The sequence below is a fragment of the Tachysurus fulvidraco genome, chromosome 9 (genome assembly GCF_022655615.1).
Source record: "Tachysurus fulvidraco isolate hzauxx_2018 chromosome 9, HZAU_PFXX_2.0, whole genome shotgun sequence".
Classification (NCBI taxonomy): domain Eukaryota; kingdom Metazoa; phylum Chordata; class Actinopteri; order Siluriformes; family Bagridae; genus Tachysurus; species Tachysurus fulvidraco.
The window spans coordinates 21121852-21139226 of NC_062526.1; the positions used below are offsets into that span (position 1 = coordinate 21121852).

General features: G+C 39.4%; 1 protein-coding gene and 1 pseudogene across 7 annotated transcripts in view; both read left to right on the plus strand.

The window, feature by feature from the left end:
• Positions 1–16820, plus strand: part of scml4 (Scm polycomb group protein like 4) — a 36629-nt gene extending 19809 nt beyond the window's left edge. For 3 of the 7 annotated variants that reach the window (XM_047819034.1, XM_027147620.2, XM_047819033.1), the window contains 7 exons: positions 2352–2578; positions 3374–3503; positions 8507–8707; positions 9776–9976; positions 13931–14140; positions 14346–14491; positions 15484–16818. In XM_047819034.1, the coding sequence (XP_047674990.1) occupies positions 2357–2578; positions 3374–3503; positions 8507–8707; positions 9776–9976; positions 13931–14140; positions 14346–14491; positions 15484–15609 (1236 nt within the window). In that variant the 5' untranslated portion in view covers positions 2352–2356 and the 3' untranslated portion in view covers positions 15610–16818. Of the gene's footprint in view, positions 186–2351; positions 2579–3373; positions 3504–8506; positions 8708–9775; positions 9977–13930; positions 14141–14345; positions 14492–15483 lie in introns of all 7 variants that reach the window. The other 4 variants (XM_027147621.2, XM_047819032.1, XM_027147618.2 and 1 more) reach the window with 4 other exon arrangements.
• On the plus strand, positions 8249–8382 carry LOC113643403 (annotated as a pseudogene).
• Positions 16821–17375: the final 555 nt, after the last annotated feature.

Sequence of the window (17375 nt, forward strand, 5' to 3'; positions counted from 1 at the left end):
TGCGCTTTTTCTATTCCCGACCGTGATTTGCTGGGATTTTGTGGCATCTCAGTGAAAGCTGTGGATTATATAAACTGCATCGTGCTCAAAGCTCAAAGAAAGAAATTTGAATAAAACAAAAACAAAACAACAAAAACAATAAAACGGTGGCATGGAGTGGGAAAGACCGAGACAGCGCGTGAAAGGTGAAGTAGAAATGATGTACAGGTGTCAGTGTGATGTGATCTCTTATAGCGCATCATTATAGACACAATATAATGCAATAAATATGAGAATGATTTCATTATTTATTTATTATTCGTTACTTAATGGCATGGCATTGTTTTATGTTTAGTTACATAGTTATGTGTAGGTGTAATTTTTTAAATGAATGTACTTGTACTTCTAACAATCAGGATTTATTTGGTCTATTATTATTATTATTATTATTATTATTATTATTATTATTATTATTATTGCTATTATTATTATTATTATTATTATTATTATTATAACAAATAATGGTAATAATAATAATAATAATAACAATAATAATAATAATAATTTATTTAATTAAAGAATTTAAATCTAAAAAAATTGCCATAGTATAACAAATGTGCCATGATGCAACTTAGCATTATATATATATATATATATATATATATATATCTATATATATATATATATATATATATATATATATATATATATAAATGACTGATTTTCCTGCATTTTAAAGAATGTGGCATGTTCCTCCTCCATCTCCTCCTCTTCTTCTTCTTCTTCTTCTTCTTCTTCTTCTTCTTCATTATTATTATTATTATTATTATTATTATTATTATTATTATTATTATTATTATGAGGCATACTGTGACTATGATATCTCCTATAGTAGAAGTTAGAGAAACACTAGAACTGTGTCCAGGTCCAAATCCCTTTCAGTTTTTTGGAGCATGTAGTGTGCCGTGATTCATCAACTCACCTACAGAATGTGACAATAAATTATTTCTCATTTGTTTAATATAAAAAAAAAATTACATTTTGACGTCTATGTATTCTTGGCACTCTTGTGAGTTCCCTGCTTGAGGAAGTTGAGAGAGATAGAGAGAGGGAGAGAGAGAGAGAGAGAGAGAGAGAGAGAGAGAGGGAGAGAGAGAGAGAGAGAAGAGATGGAGGAGACGAGGAAGAGGGGAAGCCGTCCATTAGGGATCCGGAGGCCAGGCACCGCAGCTGGAGGGGGAGGGGTGGAAACAAGTGAGGGATGGGGGAGGGGGATGAGCGAGAGACAGACACTGAGAAAGCGAGAGAGAGAGAGAGAGAGAGAGAGAGAGAGAAAGAGAGAGAGAGAGAGAGATGCTTTATGTGATTTGTAGACACCATATTATTTCTACAGTATACTTTGTTCAAACTCTAAAGCCTTTGAATTGAATAAGCATCCAGTATCAAATTTCAGCCATATTCTATAAAGCTAACGGTGTCAGGTGTATATTAAAGTAAATCCAGAATAATAAAGGAAATGAGGAACTTGTCTTTGACATGACTGAGTATTTTGTCTATAAGTTGCTGCCTTGCCTTGCTGTCAGTGTTAATTGGTGGTGCAGGTTATGGTGTTGTTGGTCATGCTGTTACTGCATGCTGTGGTTTTGGGGTGTTACTGCCAAACCCTGACCTGATGTGACTGTGGTTTGGTGCTTTCTTTAAAAATCTGGGTCGTCGGTCATGTCTCTAACAAGCTGCACAGTTTGAAGTGCCACGATTTCGTTTGTGGCTCTGTTCTTAGATCACAGAATAATTGTGCTAGAGTTTTACATTCATTGTTGTCTTTATTTTTTTTGGCCGTTTAGTGAACAAAATGATTTGTATTTTTTGATTGTTGTATTTTTTGATTGGCCCAAAGGTTGAATTGGCCCAATTGGCCCAAAGGTGTGAAAATAGCAAGAAAACTGTTAATTAGCAAAGAAATTGTGTAAAGGTTTGAGATTTCTGAAAGGAGTCTTTTTTTTTTGGTAACAAATAAACAGCATGATTTTGTGTTTTTCTTTTCAGAAGAGCAGAAAAAGTGATAACAGGAAGTTAGCTTTCCTGCAGCTTTAAAGGATAACAATTGTGGCATTTTTAACAAATTCAAAACATGGGAAGTTCTTTGCATTACGCCTCTTACTGTTGTTGATTAATTTCCTGCAGGCCATGCAGTGTTTTAGCCCTTTATTTTATTTCTTTGTATAATTACCTACAGAGCATGTTATCGGTCTCGTACACCATTAAAAATATAATCTGTTGTCCTTCCTGGTCCATTAACGTGATGGATGTTCTCTGAGTGCCGTGTCCGTGCGTCTCTCATCTCTGAAAGTGGCTCTCTTACTCGGTTGCAGGTCTGATGAGTATTCCTACAGCAGCGTCTGGACAGACAGGGGGTGGAGACATGCAGTCACCTGGGGCAATAAGCCCCTCCTTCCTCCCACCTTCAACGGGAAAGGTTCCGGGTCGCAAGAGGGGAAGGCCGCCACTCAAAAGGCATCCTGAGTATCAGAATCGCTACCCAGAATCCCTCCCTCCCATCAAAGTGCCTAAGAAGAGAGGGAGGAAGCCTGGATTCAAGGTCAGCCGAAGTGTGTATCTGTGTGTGTGTGTGTGTGTGTGTGTGTGTGTGTGTGTGTGAGTGTGTGTGTGTGAGTGTGTGTGTGTGAGTGTGTGTGTGTGTGTGTAGCTATAATTATTTGGTAAAAAAAAATTAAAATGTGTTTCCCCACTCAAGAATGAAAGAAAGTGAGTTTTGTGTGTGTGTGTGTGTGTGTGTGTGTGTGGTTTCACAGTGAGTGATGTATCTGCAGACTGCTGCTGTAGTGAGAGCTATTTTTAGATACGTCTGCAAGCCTTGTAGAACTGCTGCAGAGTCAAAAGAAAAGAAATAAGAGATTCACACCTCTGTGATGTGTGTTGTGTGTTTGTAAGTATGTCAGCTATAAAAGAATGCTCTGGATTAAGACTGCATTCGTATTCATTATGTCGTCCTGGATAAACGGATGATGTATGACCATGTTTTATTTATATGAATATTGTATACTGTTTTGATATAAATATTTTTTTGGGAGTCACTTTTCCTTTGTCACCCTTGGCTTGGGATCAAAATTTGAAAATGAAAAAAATATAGTAAACTGAAAACTGAGGTACTGGCAACCCAATGAATTCCCCTACTTTTGGTGGAGAACCTCCAGCTCTTGATTGTCCTGTCAGACACCTGACTGTTGGGGTGGACAGAATAAGTAGCTGTAGTAGAATAAACATCAGTGACGTTATTTTACGTGAATACACACGTATATCACACGTGCAAACCTCAGGGTTCTATACCAGATATTTGGAATCATTCAGCTGTTCCGTGTGTATGTGTGTGTAGCTGAAGTCCCGGTTGGCGATGACTCCATTGGCCATCTCCCCTCCCAGCAGCACTCCAGAACCAGACATGAGCTCCATCCCTCAGGACGCTGCCACTGTTCCTCATTCGGCCACACCAGAGGTCCTTACAGGTAACACACACACACACACACACACTCACTCACTCACTCACTCGCTCACGCACACACACACAGACGCACACTCACTCACTCACTCACTAACTCACACACTCACACTCATTCAAACACTCGCACACACACACACACACACACACACACACACACACACACACACACACACACACACACACACACACAACACTCTCTTTCTTTTTCTCTCTCGCTCGCTCTTTCTCACACACACACTCACACACACACAGACACACACACACACACACACACACACACACACACACACACACACACACACACACACTCGCTCGCTCACACACACACACACACACACACACACACACACACACACACACACACACACACACACACACACACACACACACACACACACACACACACACAGACAGATTTGGACAGATTTGGAGCAAAAGGGACATAATGTGCATAATGTTCATAATGGCCATTGCTTTAGATTCTTTTGTTCACAGTAAATTGGTGCTTGTTTTTTTTCTGTTTGTGCTCGTAATTATAGGATAATGAAGGATATCGTATAGGATATCGTACGTATATGTTTTTACTCAGCAAATTCTGGCCTTTGGAGTAAAGACCATGGAATGTACTCTAACACAATGTTCAATCAAAAATCAAACTCTTTTCCGGAAGTAAAACTAAACTCCTTTGGAGTTCTAATTCCATTAACATATAGTTCGATTAATCTCCTAACTACAGTTTATTTAAATAATAACCCTTTTATACATTTACAGCATTCAGTAGATGCCCTCATCCAGAGTGACTTACATTTATACAACTGACCGATTGAGGGTTAAGGGCCGTGCTCAGGGGCCACCAAGAGAGGCAGCTTGTTGGACCTTGGATTTAAACCTTCTCATATCCTTCTGATTAATAATCCAGCACCTTCACCACTGAGCTACTGCTTCCAAACAAGATCAGTGTTCTCTGAAAATCCCTCACACACACAGCATAAAAAATAGTTTAATAAAGTGTAATGGTACTTTTACCCTCCTCACAACAAAGGATAATAAGGATAATGCAGCTGGGCACGGGAAAGATGTAGACCAAACAACACCAGGGGAAAGTTTAATCCTTTATTTGATTAATGAAGTTAAATGATTAATCATCAAGGTAGAAAATAAACTCCCAAAATCTAACCCTTACCCAAGTTTATGTCTAACTCCAGAAATATGCTGTTTATCCATGCAGCATGTTCTGTTTTATGCATGAATGTGGAAAAATCAATCAGTTTAGCACCTTGAGAGTCAGACTTCACTGCTGCCGTCACCCAAAGCAGCCGGAATGGAGCCAATTCAGAAAATTGATTCGCGACAGCCAAATCGGGTTAAAAACAGGCTCGAGTGTTACGCCGCCCTCTACGCTCGGACGCCTGAGATATTAAACCTGTCCTGAGCGACCGACTTTCCTTTAAACTTGATCCAGGGGCATTCAGTTTGAACTCTATAGTCATAAAATATAGCCCGATTCCAGGGCTTTCTCAAGCCACAGAGAGGTAAACAAGATGCCGTGTGTATCTCAGGTTTGAGGTATGGAGAGACAGCTGTCTGTGGGAAAGTCACGCTCTTTTTCATTTTAGCAACACCAGGTTTTAGTACGTTCTCTCTCTCACACACACACACACACATACACACAAACACACACTCTCATGCTCTCTCTCTCTCTCTCTCTCTCTCTCTCTCTCTCTCTCTCTCTCTCTCTCTCTCTTTCTCTCTCTCTCTGTTCCTTTCCAGTCCAAAAATATGAAGGGGAATATTTTTTTATTTGTATAAAAAAAAGGATTCATTTTTACTTGGAAACAAACGAACAAAAAATCTTTTAAATGCTTTTAAATGAAACACTTTTGTCTCTTTTCTTCTCACACAATGCGAAAAATTGTACATTTGTGGTAATCTGTTCATTTTCCTGTGTTGTGTGTTGAGCTGAAAATCTACCGTCTTAAGGATATGTGTGTTATCTGAGGTGATGTCCTGTGTGCAGAGGTGAAAAGTTAGGACTGTTTCTTTTTGTGGTTCATTTAGCGTTGAACTCGGGAGTGTGATTTGAAAGTGTTACATCTCTCTAAGCACAGTGATGAGTCGTGATGGACTTTTCTGTATATGAGCTCTATTTCAGCTGATGGTTTGTTCATGAGCTTTAATTCTTAAGTACGTGTTCAGAGTGATTTTTAGTTGGTGAAATGTAGGATTTACCTTGTTTGTTGGGGACTGATTTTGGATCTCTGGAGTGGTTTTTTAGATCTGCAACTTTCTTTGGTTATGTTTCCCATCAATAATGCAGCTGATATCATTGACAGAGTTGTAAGACTGTTTCTAGGACTCTTGTGGTGCTTCACGATGTTACGGTCTCGGTTATGTATCTGGACGTTGGTTGAAGATTGGTTGAATCTGCTTGAAATCTGAGCCCTCAAATATATCATCCCATTGAAAAGTCATCCCATTTGTTTTAAGCTTAAAGTATCATCGTATCATGGTGCCCAATGTACAGTAAGTTTCTAAGATGTACAGCTTGCAAAAACCTGCCAGGATTGACTTTCTGTAGTGCTTCATCACTGTGTGTATGTGTGTGTGTGTGTGTGTGTGTGTGTGTGTGTGTTTGTGTGTGTGTTGAGAGCGCGTCTGGCTATTTGTCTGACAGACGCCAAAGGAAATCCCAGAGCATGTTACATGAAAGCAGTGGTGCGGCACAGACGAGTGGGGCGGAATGAGTGTGTGTGTGTGTGTGTGTGTGTGTGTGTGTGTGTGTGTGTGTGTGTGTGTGTGCTAAGTGATTGGAGGATTCCTGCACACACTCCTTCAGGCTCATTCTATCATTTCCCCAGCCCCCTTCTTCCATATCTACATGCTTTGTTGCTAAACATTACTTCTCTGCCATTAGATCATCATCCTGCGTGAAGGCATTAATTCTAGAGCGTTTATTGCTTCATGTGGCTCCAAGCAGGAGGACGGTGCTGGCTGATGCAGACCGAAGACGACATTAAAGTCTCCTGTTGGCCTTTAAATAAAATATGATTTCACTTTGGCATCATTAATGGAGTAATGAAGGTTATGCACACATAATAATAATAAAATGAATCATTTGATCATTTCAGGTATATATCTATGTGTTTAGTCAGTCTTCAGTGAAACATGATGTGGATTTCTGCAGTTGTAGCAGCGTCTTAGCGTTTTCTTTATGCTTTCTAAGGGCATTTTCAAAACACGGCTCGTTTGTTTCAGAACCTGGTGCATGTTTCTTCTCGGTTTGGGTTTGTTTAGACGTATATGTACACAGCAGTCGTGCTTTGTTCGTTACCAAACGAAACTCTGGAACAGTTTACTTGTGGTGAGAAAGCAGACCGACCTCGACAGACAACCGTGTATAGAAACGTGTTATGGGAACGTAACGTGTTGACACGATAGATGATAACTCTTTGGTGTTGAAGCGTTCTGACAGTGAGTGCACTTCTTCCTTTTAAAATGACGTGTAAAGGCTCTTCTATGAAACAGCATTGTCCTGAAGAAACCTCGATTTCTGATACAACTGCCAAATTATAACGGCCTAAAACAAAGCCGCGATAAACTCGTAGAGCTGCTGAATAACCGACTTGATGGATGAGCAGAACCCCAGAATGTGCCCACAAATGCTCTCTGACCATTGACATGACAGTTTACTGACATGTGACGCATAAACAAATTTTGGAATACTTTTCTGCTTACCACGGCTGTAAAGAGTGGTTAGTTATCTAGTTATTATAGTCAAAGTATGTTACTGTTAATGTTACACGCAAATCTTATTAGATGTTGAAACCGTCTTTGTAATGAAACTGAAACTTTGACACTTATACAGTATACCTGTGTTGCCCGGGTGGCCAATCAGAACACTGATATCGTATTTCATAAGGAAGTGCAGTAACATAGCTGTGCATAATATATTACAATCCACACAACATAATGGGAGACACATCAGAGTTCAAAAAGGACAGCGTGTTGGTGTGTGTCTCACTGGGGCATCTGAGACCAGGACAGAAAGTCTACGTAATGTCCACATACCGCCACGAAAGACGAACTTCATCCTACAAGAGTAACTGACCACACAAGAGGGAGCTGTCTGAAATGTCCGGGTCCAAATCCGGATTGTATCTGAAAGACATAAATCCACAGCTGCACAACACGACTCTTCTGTTTTCACCAAAACAGGATCCACATGGTCAGTATTCATGGTTGTGCTGCTATAGCTGATTTCTATGGTACCAGTGGTGGAACTTCTGGGCTGAAGACAACATGAATACACGTATTGTTCTCCGATGACTCCACCTGCACCATCTTTCCCAGATCCAGCAGAGTTACAGCTCGGAAAAGCCCCAAAGAAGCTCAGCACCTGGACTGTTGTTGGTGGCAAATGGTGGCTCTACATAACACTAAGAAATGACTCTGGTGTTAAAGAACACAGTTAAAGACAGTTTCATTGTCCAGCCCCTGTATGTATGATCTTGCTCTTTTACATTAATCTATGATTTTGTTTTCTTGTTTGCTGTGTTTCAGTTACTGGTATTATTGGTATCATTTCATAATCTCTAGCTAAATGGCATTTTAATAAATAAAATCCAACAATTAATTATTCTCACATTTTTCTGAAAGATTCGTCTCCATCATTTTCCACTTCCGAGTAACCGATTTCCATTTCATTTGGTGGATGACGTTTTTTTTAGGTTTAGGTTTTTGCTCTCGAAGCACAATGACGAGTCGCGATGGACTTTTCCGAACGTGAGATGGGTTTTTCTGATGGTTTAGTCATGAGCTTTAATTGTGGATGAATGTTCGGTACTTCTTCTGAAGTGTGAGAGGAAAAGTACATGTTCAGGGTGATTATCAAAGATTTTACTTTTAATTATGTTGCACTGTTTGTGCAAGTGTTTGCTTTAGATGCATAAATTTATAGACCTTCATTTAAGTCTAAAATCTACACACACTCTCTCTCTCTCTTTCTAGTGTGTATCTACGTGAATAAGCAGGTGAACACTGGCCCGAATCTGGACAGGCAGAAAGTCATGCAGCTTCCCGATCATCTGGGCCCCGCGCGACCCTCCGTGGTGCTGCAGCAGGCCGTGCAGGGTTGCATCGACAGCGCTTACCAGCAGAAAACAGTCTTTACCCTGCTCACACAGGGCTACGGAGGAGAAAAAATATCAGGTTACACACACACACACACACACACACACACACACACACACACACACACACACACACACACACACACACACTCTCTCTCTCAAAAGCATACTAATGGAATCAAATGCTTCAACATCTTCTGTTAACAAAATCTGAAAAAAATTTCAGCTGAGTGTGTTGCTGTTGTTAATCTTCTCACTACACCCAAGGTAATCTTGGTAAGTCAAAATGATCAGAAAATGATGCACTCAAATCATCATCAATAGTCGTACCAGCCGGAAACTCTGGATTGGTATTGAGCTCTAAGTTTCTGAGATAAAAAGAAATAAAACACGGTGGAATCAATGGATGCAGCAGCATCTATAGTTGACGGTAATTTAGTTGAAATCGAACATTTCCTCCTCTCTGAAGCTGATTTCAGTTATGTGTTGGGATTATGCAGCAAGTTACTAAAATAAAGGCATTGTATCATTATATATGGCATTTTGTTTATAGCTATTTCTGATCCCACTGTATTTTTATAGCGTTTGTTGATACAGAAATTCAGTTTAGCGGCAACGTTTAGCAATAAAACTGATCAAGCAAAATCCCATTATCCGTTGTATGTAACGCTAGATTTTACGCCGGCTTCATAATAACAAGCAAAACTCACCCTATGAGAATTCTTACTATATTTTTTGTAGGTCATTAAGAGTTATCATCTCGCTCTGATCAACACAGTGAGTTGAACGCACCTGATGTCATAATCAAAGGAGAACTTGAACGCACAGTTACAAACGTACTCCCCTCAGAGAGAACTGAGAGACACCTCTGTTTCTAATACGTTCTGCCCACTGCTGAGTCATGACAGGAGAAGTGGTAGCTCAAGATGTTGAGCTGCCGAGTAGAAGGTCACGAGTACAGTCTCACCACTGCAAAAATGCCACTCCTGGGCCCTTGAGCAAGGCCCTTAACTGCTTGGTTGTGTAAACAAGATAAAATATGGATAAGGATGTCTGCCAAATGTTGGAAATTGTATTGACTCCTGTTTTGTTTGTGTTTGACTGTAACTCGGCTCTGATTTCTGCCAATTGTTTCTCTTCCCTGCAGCCACTTTTGACGGCAAGCAGCACCTTCTGAGTCTGCCAGTGGTGAACAGTGTGGGTTATGTCCTTCGCTTTCTAAAAAAGCTCTGCCGGAGCCTTTTGTGCGAGAACCTCTTCAGTGATCAGCCAATTGCACCTTCCTCGTCTCCCTCCTCCTCTTCTTCGGCTCACACAGACAAGCATTCAGACGAACAATCCAAGTCGAGTGAGTCTCCCGTCACCCTCTTGCTCCGGCTTCTCCGGTGTCTAATCAGAAAAGCTTTTTATGTGTTTATTGTGTTTCTAGAACATTTTTAACTAAGAACTCATTTGAATTACATGTGTTTTATGAGCAGGATTTCTTCAAATCATGACCCAAAGTCAATCAACGTTATCTGACACTAAAGCACTATTCGGACGGGATTAGTTCTATGTGGGGACGTTGGGGTAAGGTAATTATTACCAGAGCTTCTCGGTGATTTTAGTCCAGTCCAAATGTGCCATCTCGGTAATCATTACGCACAATGTCATTAAAGATTGCGAAGATTTTTACCTTCTGTAAAACGGTCCGGAAAAATTACCTCAGGTAATACTAATCCCGTCCGAAAAGACCCACTGTAAATATGTACGGTAAATTTCCGTCATTTCCTGTTTAAAAGTTTTTGGCGCGTTTTTGCAAGCATGGAGGCGCCATGTTGTCTGTTTGCGCATGCGATAACAGGAAGCAACGTCATACGCACATGACGACAAGGAGGTTACTGTGGTGCATAAAGCGAGTTACCCCTCCCACTTCTGCTAGTTTTACTGAGATGTCTTGTCCCGTTCGAATTGGCCAAATAATATTACCGAAGTCCTGAGGTAAAATTGCATTACTCCATGTCCCCACGTAAAACTAATCCCGTCCGAATAGGGCATAAATGATTAAATCCACTAAAGACTGCATGTTAATAACACTAATGTCAAAAATCTCCTTCCCTAATTACATCCCTAAAAACCTGGATGCTGTAGGTGTTACAAAATTCTTACAAACTAATCACATTCAATGACTTCATAACCAGCACTGTTAAGCTGGTCAGGTACTGTATCTGATTGGATACAGACGAAGCTTCGTTACTTGGTTACGAGTTTCCGCAAAATCAAACATTTCTCAAATTAAGAATATAATCGGACGCAGTGTTGATTGGACAGAAGGTCCAATCAACTACATAACAATATTTATTTATTAATCTGTGGTAGATTCAGTACTTATTGTCTTCAATTCAATACCCAGTGTATCCAATTAAGTAATGCATTTGATTCAGTACCTACTGCATCTGATTCAGAACTTACTGCAGATAATTTGCAGAAATTCATCTACATGACAATATTTATTCATTAATCTGCATTGACTTGCTGTATACGACTTAGTACCTACTGCATCTGTATCTGTACCAAATTTGCTCAGTTCAGTACTTAATGCCTTCAATTTAATACCTACTACATATATATGATTCAGTACCTACCTCATTTGATTCAGTTCCTTCTGCATTTGATTCAGTACCTGTTTATCAGTATACATGCGTAGTATGAACGTAATCTGGACATTCTACATCCACCACGTTGACATTGTCCTGTGACTTCTGATGTCATAATAATTGTGAAAACATTTTCTGGGTCTCAAAAACCTCAACTGTTTTTACCTTGTTTAAATCTTTAACAAGACTTTATTACTCCGATATTGTTCAATAAGTCCAGTTAAACCACAATGAACAGTGTTCAATTCCTAGAGCACTTACACTTAAAAAGAACCACCGTGCTGCTTTCCATACCAGTCCTGTTGCATTATGGGATTTCACAGTTTGCATTGTTTCTATTCTACAGAATCCCGAGAATCGGGAAATACCAATACTTTGGTGTATCGCTTTCAAGCTCCTGTATAGTAGAGTAGTAATGATATTTGGACACAGCTTGAGACTTTTATGCATAAGAACAGGAAGTGAAACAGGATGTTATTCGAGAGATGGTGCCCTCTATTGGTGGGTATTGTGTGTCACTATGACTTATTATTGCTGTCTTTTGCAGTATGTGTAATTGGCAATAAAAATACAGTTTGCTCTGAAATATCTTTTATAAATTAGAACATGTTTTAATGGTTTCAATTAATAATAGCCAAATATATAGTCACTACTTTAGGCTTATTCTCAATGTCCTTTGGTTGTAGTAAGGATTATTACTGTATGGTCATTCACAAGCAGGTTAAATTGGGGTTAGTTTATTCTTCTTTATAATCTTCTACAGTAAATAATTTCTGTATCAGATACTTTTTATGGATGCTTCAACTGCCTTACTTTGAAAATCAGCTTGTATCTTCGTATTGTTCTTTCTAATTATGCGGTTTCCTGGGCCATCTGCAGTCAGTGCACTTTTCAGCACGGCTGTAAATTTTTATTCATTATCTGCCCTCTCCCGCACTGCGAGTCTGTGGAGGAGATCTTTTGATGTGCCCTAGCCCTTGTAAGTGCCCATCAGAAAGGGGGTAATCACTTCTTGAGTGTTCTTTTCAGCAGTTAAATGGACGTAATAGTTGTGGCCTCCATGGATTTGGAAACAGCGGGAGAGAAGCAGATTTATTAAGCTCAGGACGATGCAACTGCTTTATGAATTTTGGTTTCTAGAGAGATAATAATAATAATAACAATTCCCATAATAATTAAGCCTCAAAATTTCAGTTATTGGATTTAAAAGTGGAATGCTGTCTTGGGAGTGTTGCAGGTATTTTAGCCTCATGTCTGTGTCTTCATGCATGTTGAATATTTAATGCAGTACATCCATTTGTCATGGTGCGATGGGATCCACCGTAAATATCCTTTATATTTTTTTCCACCAAATTTCACCATTCTTTATGCAATATCCAAACAATTTCAAATGAATTCATTAGAAGAATCAGTATGAAAATAGACACGTGCACATGGTCTGGGATCCTCATTTACATTGCCCTTATTTAAAGTGATTCACAGAAGAGTTTTGTAGTCTCCATGAAAAACATATCTTCATGCTAGTTATCTAGGTCATGGACTAAGAATACTGTTAAGCTTCAACACTGTGGGCTGTTTGGACAGCCAGAGGACGTTCATTCCACCATCTGGGTCCAGTACACAGAAGCCTTTTATTTCCCTTGTACCTTGAGGCATTGTGTTGTCCAAGGGGGCATGCTACATGTGATAAATGCTTTAAAGTTCCATTTGTGGCTTTGAAGGCAAGCGATAGTGTTATAAATCTGATGCTGGCAGCTACAGGATGCTGGTGGAGGTGGCGGTAATACAGCAATGTGAAGGAAAACAAGTCTTGGAGCTATGTTCAAGAGTCTGTTGTTGTGTGTAGTCAAGGCCTCTGTGCACAGGAAAGGCCAGATCTTTCTGATGATGTGAAGAAGAAACTTAGATGACTTTCCTAGGTGTCAGGAAATATCAGTAGATTTTTGTCCAAAACTACCCCAAGGCTGAGCACACTACCCAATAGTGTAATCTGAATGTTGTCCACTGAGATCACAAAGATTGCAAGATCTCCAGGGATGTACAACAGCTTTGTTTCGCCTTTGGCAACACTGGTAGACATGCTGAGGTCTGGAAAGGAGGAGGTGAGTGTCATTAACATAGCAGTGGTATGGAACTAATTTCTGAAAATGATATTTGAAATTGTAAAAAAAAAAAATATGACTTGGAAAGAGGAAGAAAATTTCCTTGTGAAGTGATGAATTGGATTAGGAGAAACAAATTGGCAGATTTCGCAATTTTCTTTATCAAAGCAGGAGGAGATGAAGGGTTAAAAATTGTCCTGATGCAGGTGCTTGAAGCTTTTCCTTATAGACTGTCTTGCGGCTGTCATGCCAGCTCAGAACTTTGACAGATAAGAGCAGTATGAAAGGAGATCAGTGTCATTTTTTTATCAGCTGATTCAAGTGAAAGAGAGGAAAAAGTGGCAGGTTGTTGAATGGTGATTTGATGGTGGTAAGTCAAGGAGGAAGGTGAGATCGAGTGAAGGATGCAGAAACTGGAAGCAGGGACATTATGAACAGCTGGTGACAGGCAAAGCAGGGATGGTGAATGTGAATGATGCAGTGTGAAGATCTAAATGCTAAAAATGTAAAAAAAAAAATTTTTTTTAAATAAGTTGTTGAAATGTGTTTTCTGTTCTTGTGTAGCAGACTCTATGGTGGATGATTACCACTCTGAAGCAGTCGAGTCCAAGCGCTACTCGGTCGACCATACTGACACGTCCTTTGGTGTAATGACATCACCATACATAGCCTCGAAATCCAACTACGGGTTTCGCTCTGGTGCCACCTACTCTTCTGGGGCAGTTTGCAGACCGGCTGCCAGTCCCAGTTCATTCCAGGAAGGAAACAGAAGTGGTAAGTGAGCCCATGGTATTACACGTTCAAAGAACACAGTCAGTACAATAGCTTTACACATGCAGGTGCAAAAGGTATTGTACTGATTGTAATCACTCAGTCTATCTCTGTCCTTTTGTCTTTCTTCCTTTCTCTCTCTCTCTCTCTCTCTCTCTCTCTCTCTCTCTCTCTCTCTCTCTCTCTCTCTCTCTCTCTCTCTCTCCAGCCTACAGTCCGTCCCCAGAGGCAGGTGAGTCAAAGCCTCCTCCGAGTAAAGACCCGTCCCGGTGGAGTGTAGAGGAGGTGGTGTGGTTTATCAAAGATGCAGACCCTCAGGCTCTCGGTCCACATGTGGAACTCTTTCGGAAACACGTGAGTGTAGGCTGCAGTTTTATTACAGTGTTATAAACCACGAGAGAACATACAGTCTAATCATTTAACAATAAGAATACTTTAATGAGTGCCCCTACTAATCAGTACAGTACAGTATATATGCTAAATAATCAGTACAGTATGTAATTCACCCATAATAATCAGTACATCACATAATACACTCATAACAATCACTACAATAATATATACCAATAATAATCAGTGATAAATAATAATCAATACAGTATATACACTTAATAATCAGTACAGCATATAATACACTGATAAGTAGCAATCAGTACAGTATATATGCTTAATTATCAATACAGTATATAATAAACCAACAATAATCAGTACAGTATATAATAAACCCATAACAATCAGTACAGTATATAATAAACCCACAATAATCAGTACAGTATATACCCATATTAATCAGAAGAGTATATAATACAACCATAATAATCAGTACAGTAAGTACAGTAAGTAATACAACCATAGTCGTGGCCTAATGAGGGCGAAGACGTGGCCTAATGGTTAGAGAGGCACCGAACCCCCCCAACTGCTCCCCGGGCACCGCAGCATATATGGCTGCGTTCACGGTGTGTGTGTGTTCACTGCTGTGTGTGTGCACTTTGGATGGGTTAAATGCAGAGAACAAATTTTGAGTATGGGTCACCGTACTTAGCCGTACGTCACGTCACTTTCACTTTCATAACAATCAGTACAGTATTATACCCACAATATCCAGTACAGTATTTAATACACCTATAATAATCAGTACAGTATATAATGCAGTGATAATAACCAGTACAGTATATACTCATAAAAATAAGTACAGTATATAAGAAAAGAATCAGCATAGAAGCTCATAAAGATATAGCATTACAATGTCTCTGTAAAAAAAATGTGAAACTCTGAAGTTTGAAACGCTTATTTAAATCTCTAAAAGAGCAGTTGCTTGTTGGGTGACTATGTAACTGATCTTACAGGAGATTGATGGAGATGCTCTCCTGCTGTTGAAGAGTGACATGATCATGAAGTACCTGGGACTCAAGCTTGGTCCAGCACTCAAACTCTGTTACCACATCGACAAGTTAAAACAAACCAAGTTCTGAAATGCTGAAAGGCCATTACCACAACCTTGATTCTACTTGTCCCACACACACATATACACACACACACACACACACACACACACACACACACACAAAACACACACAAGCATGCTTATCTCCTTCTCACAAATGCAAACACACAGTCTCACACACCGTGACGGACCACTTACTTGGTTTTCATTAGTGTTCTTCATATGTTCCTCACCTACCAAGTGCCCGTGGACTTTTAAAATTTCTGTGATTATTTTGGACACTAATTGACAATTCCATTGAGCTTCTTTCAACAAGAACTGACAGCATGATGAGCCATCTATGATGACAGTTAGAACTGGGACTTTCACAGAGCTTTTGGAATTATGCATACTGAAGTTAGATAAAGATAAGAAAAATTTAAGGAAGTACAATAAATCGGACTTGGATAACAAAATCCTGCCTTGTCATGGACTGGACCCATATAGGTTTGTAAACTTCACACAACCTTTGGATCGTCTATCGCCACTTTGTGGTCAAACAAAGACATTACAGGTTGTGACGTTGGATCCCATTTTTCCAAGAGCAGCTAAACAAGACTTGATCATACTTAAAAGTGAAGTCACTGAAATCTGAAATTCTAACTTTTCAAACACACAACAGGGCTATTACTGGTTTAACCAGCAGCGACATACAGGCACCGTGGACCAATCATAAAATACAATATGGGTTTTGCACAGATTAGAGCATCACGGTTTCAAGCTTCACACGGAAAAATCTGCATTTGTATCGCAAACCAGCACTGAGAGCATGCATTGCAGTACAATCCTGGGTTTCAACTGAAAGGACCAAATCCCTTGTAGAACCATGGCAAGTTTCTTCTGTTTACCGAATCCCACATTCACCTGCCTCAGTTCAGATCAGTAAGGTGCACATATTACATATTACAGGTGAAGATATTGGGAAATGGATTAGTCTTTCGGTTAGAACATCTCTGAAGATCATCATATACAATGTTTTACTAATAAAAATACTACAGAAGGTTCAATATTATACTGAAATACATAAATAGTGTGTTAATATACAGTACTAGCATGCCGATTCAGCCCAAAACCTCTACTAGGTTAATTTTACCAGAAGAGTGAAGGCCACAATTCACTGGTTATTATTATTATTATTAATTTTATTATTATTATTATTATTATTATTATTATTATTATTATTATTATTATTATTATTATTATTATTTTGTTTTATTTCATTATTTTTTGTCTTTGTTTTTCAACAGGGAGGTTTTTATTCATACTACAGTTTATAGACTTAATAGATTGGAGCCGGGCTATTCAATTGGCCCACGGGGGACGAATCCGGACCCCAAGGTAATTCGTTCTGGCTCTTAAAGTAGTGTTAAAAAGTCATCTCGATAATAAATTTAGTTCACGACAACGGATGGCACTTATGATCCATTCAGAAAGAGTCGCTGTACAGTGCATGGGTCATGTGACGGTACTCGAGTGGCACGAACAGCCTCTCCTGTGAGGATTGGTGACTGACAGGACGATGACAGATGAGATCTTTTGTTATTATCATTTCTCCTGTTAATTTCTTCCTTCATTTTTTTTTTAACAAAGAAAATCTGGAAATTCGGTGTAACAACATTAACCCTATTCTACTACTCTACTTGCACGTGTGAAGCGTCATTTTCACACAATTAAAACGAGCAATCACACATCAGTTTAATCACACACGGTCCAGCACGTGCACCACTTTATGTGTATTGCACTAACACCATACAC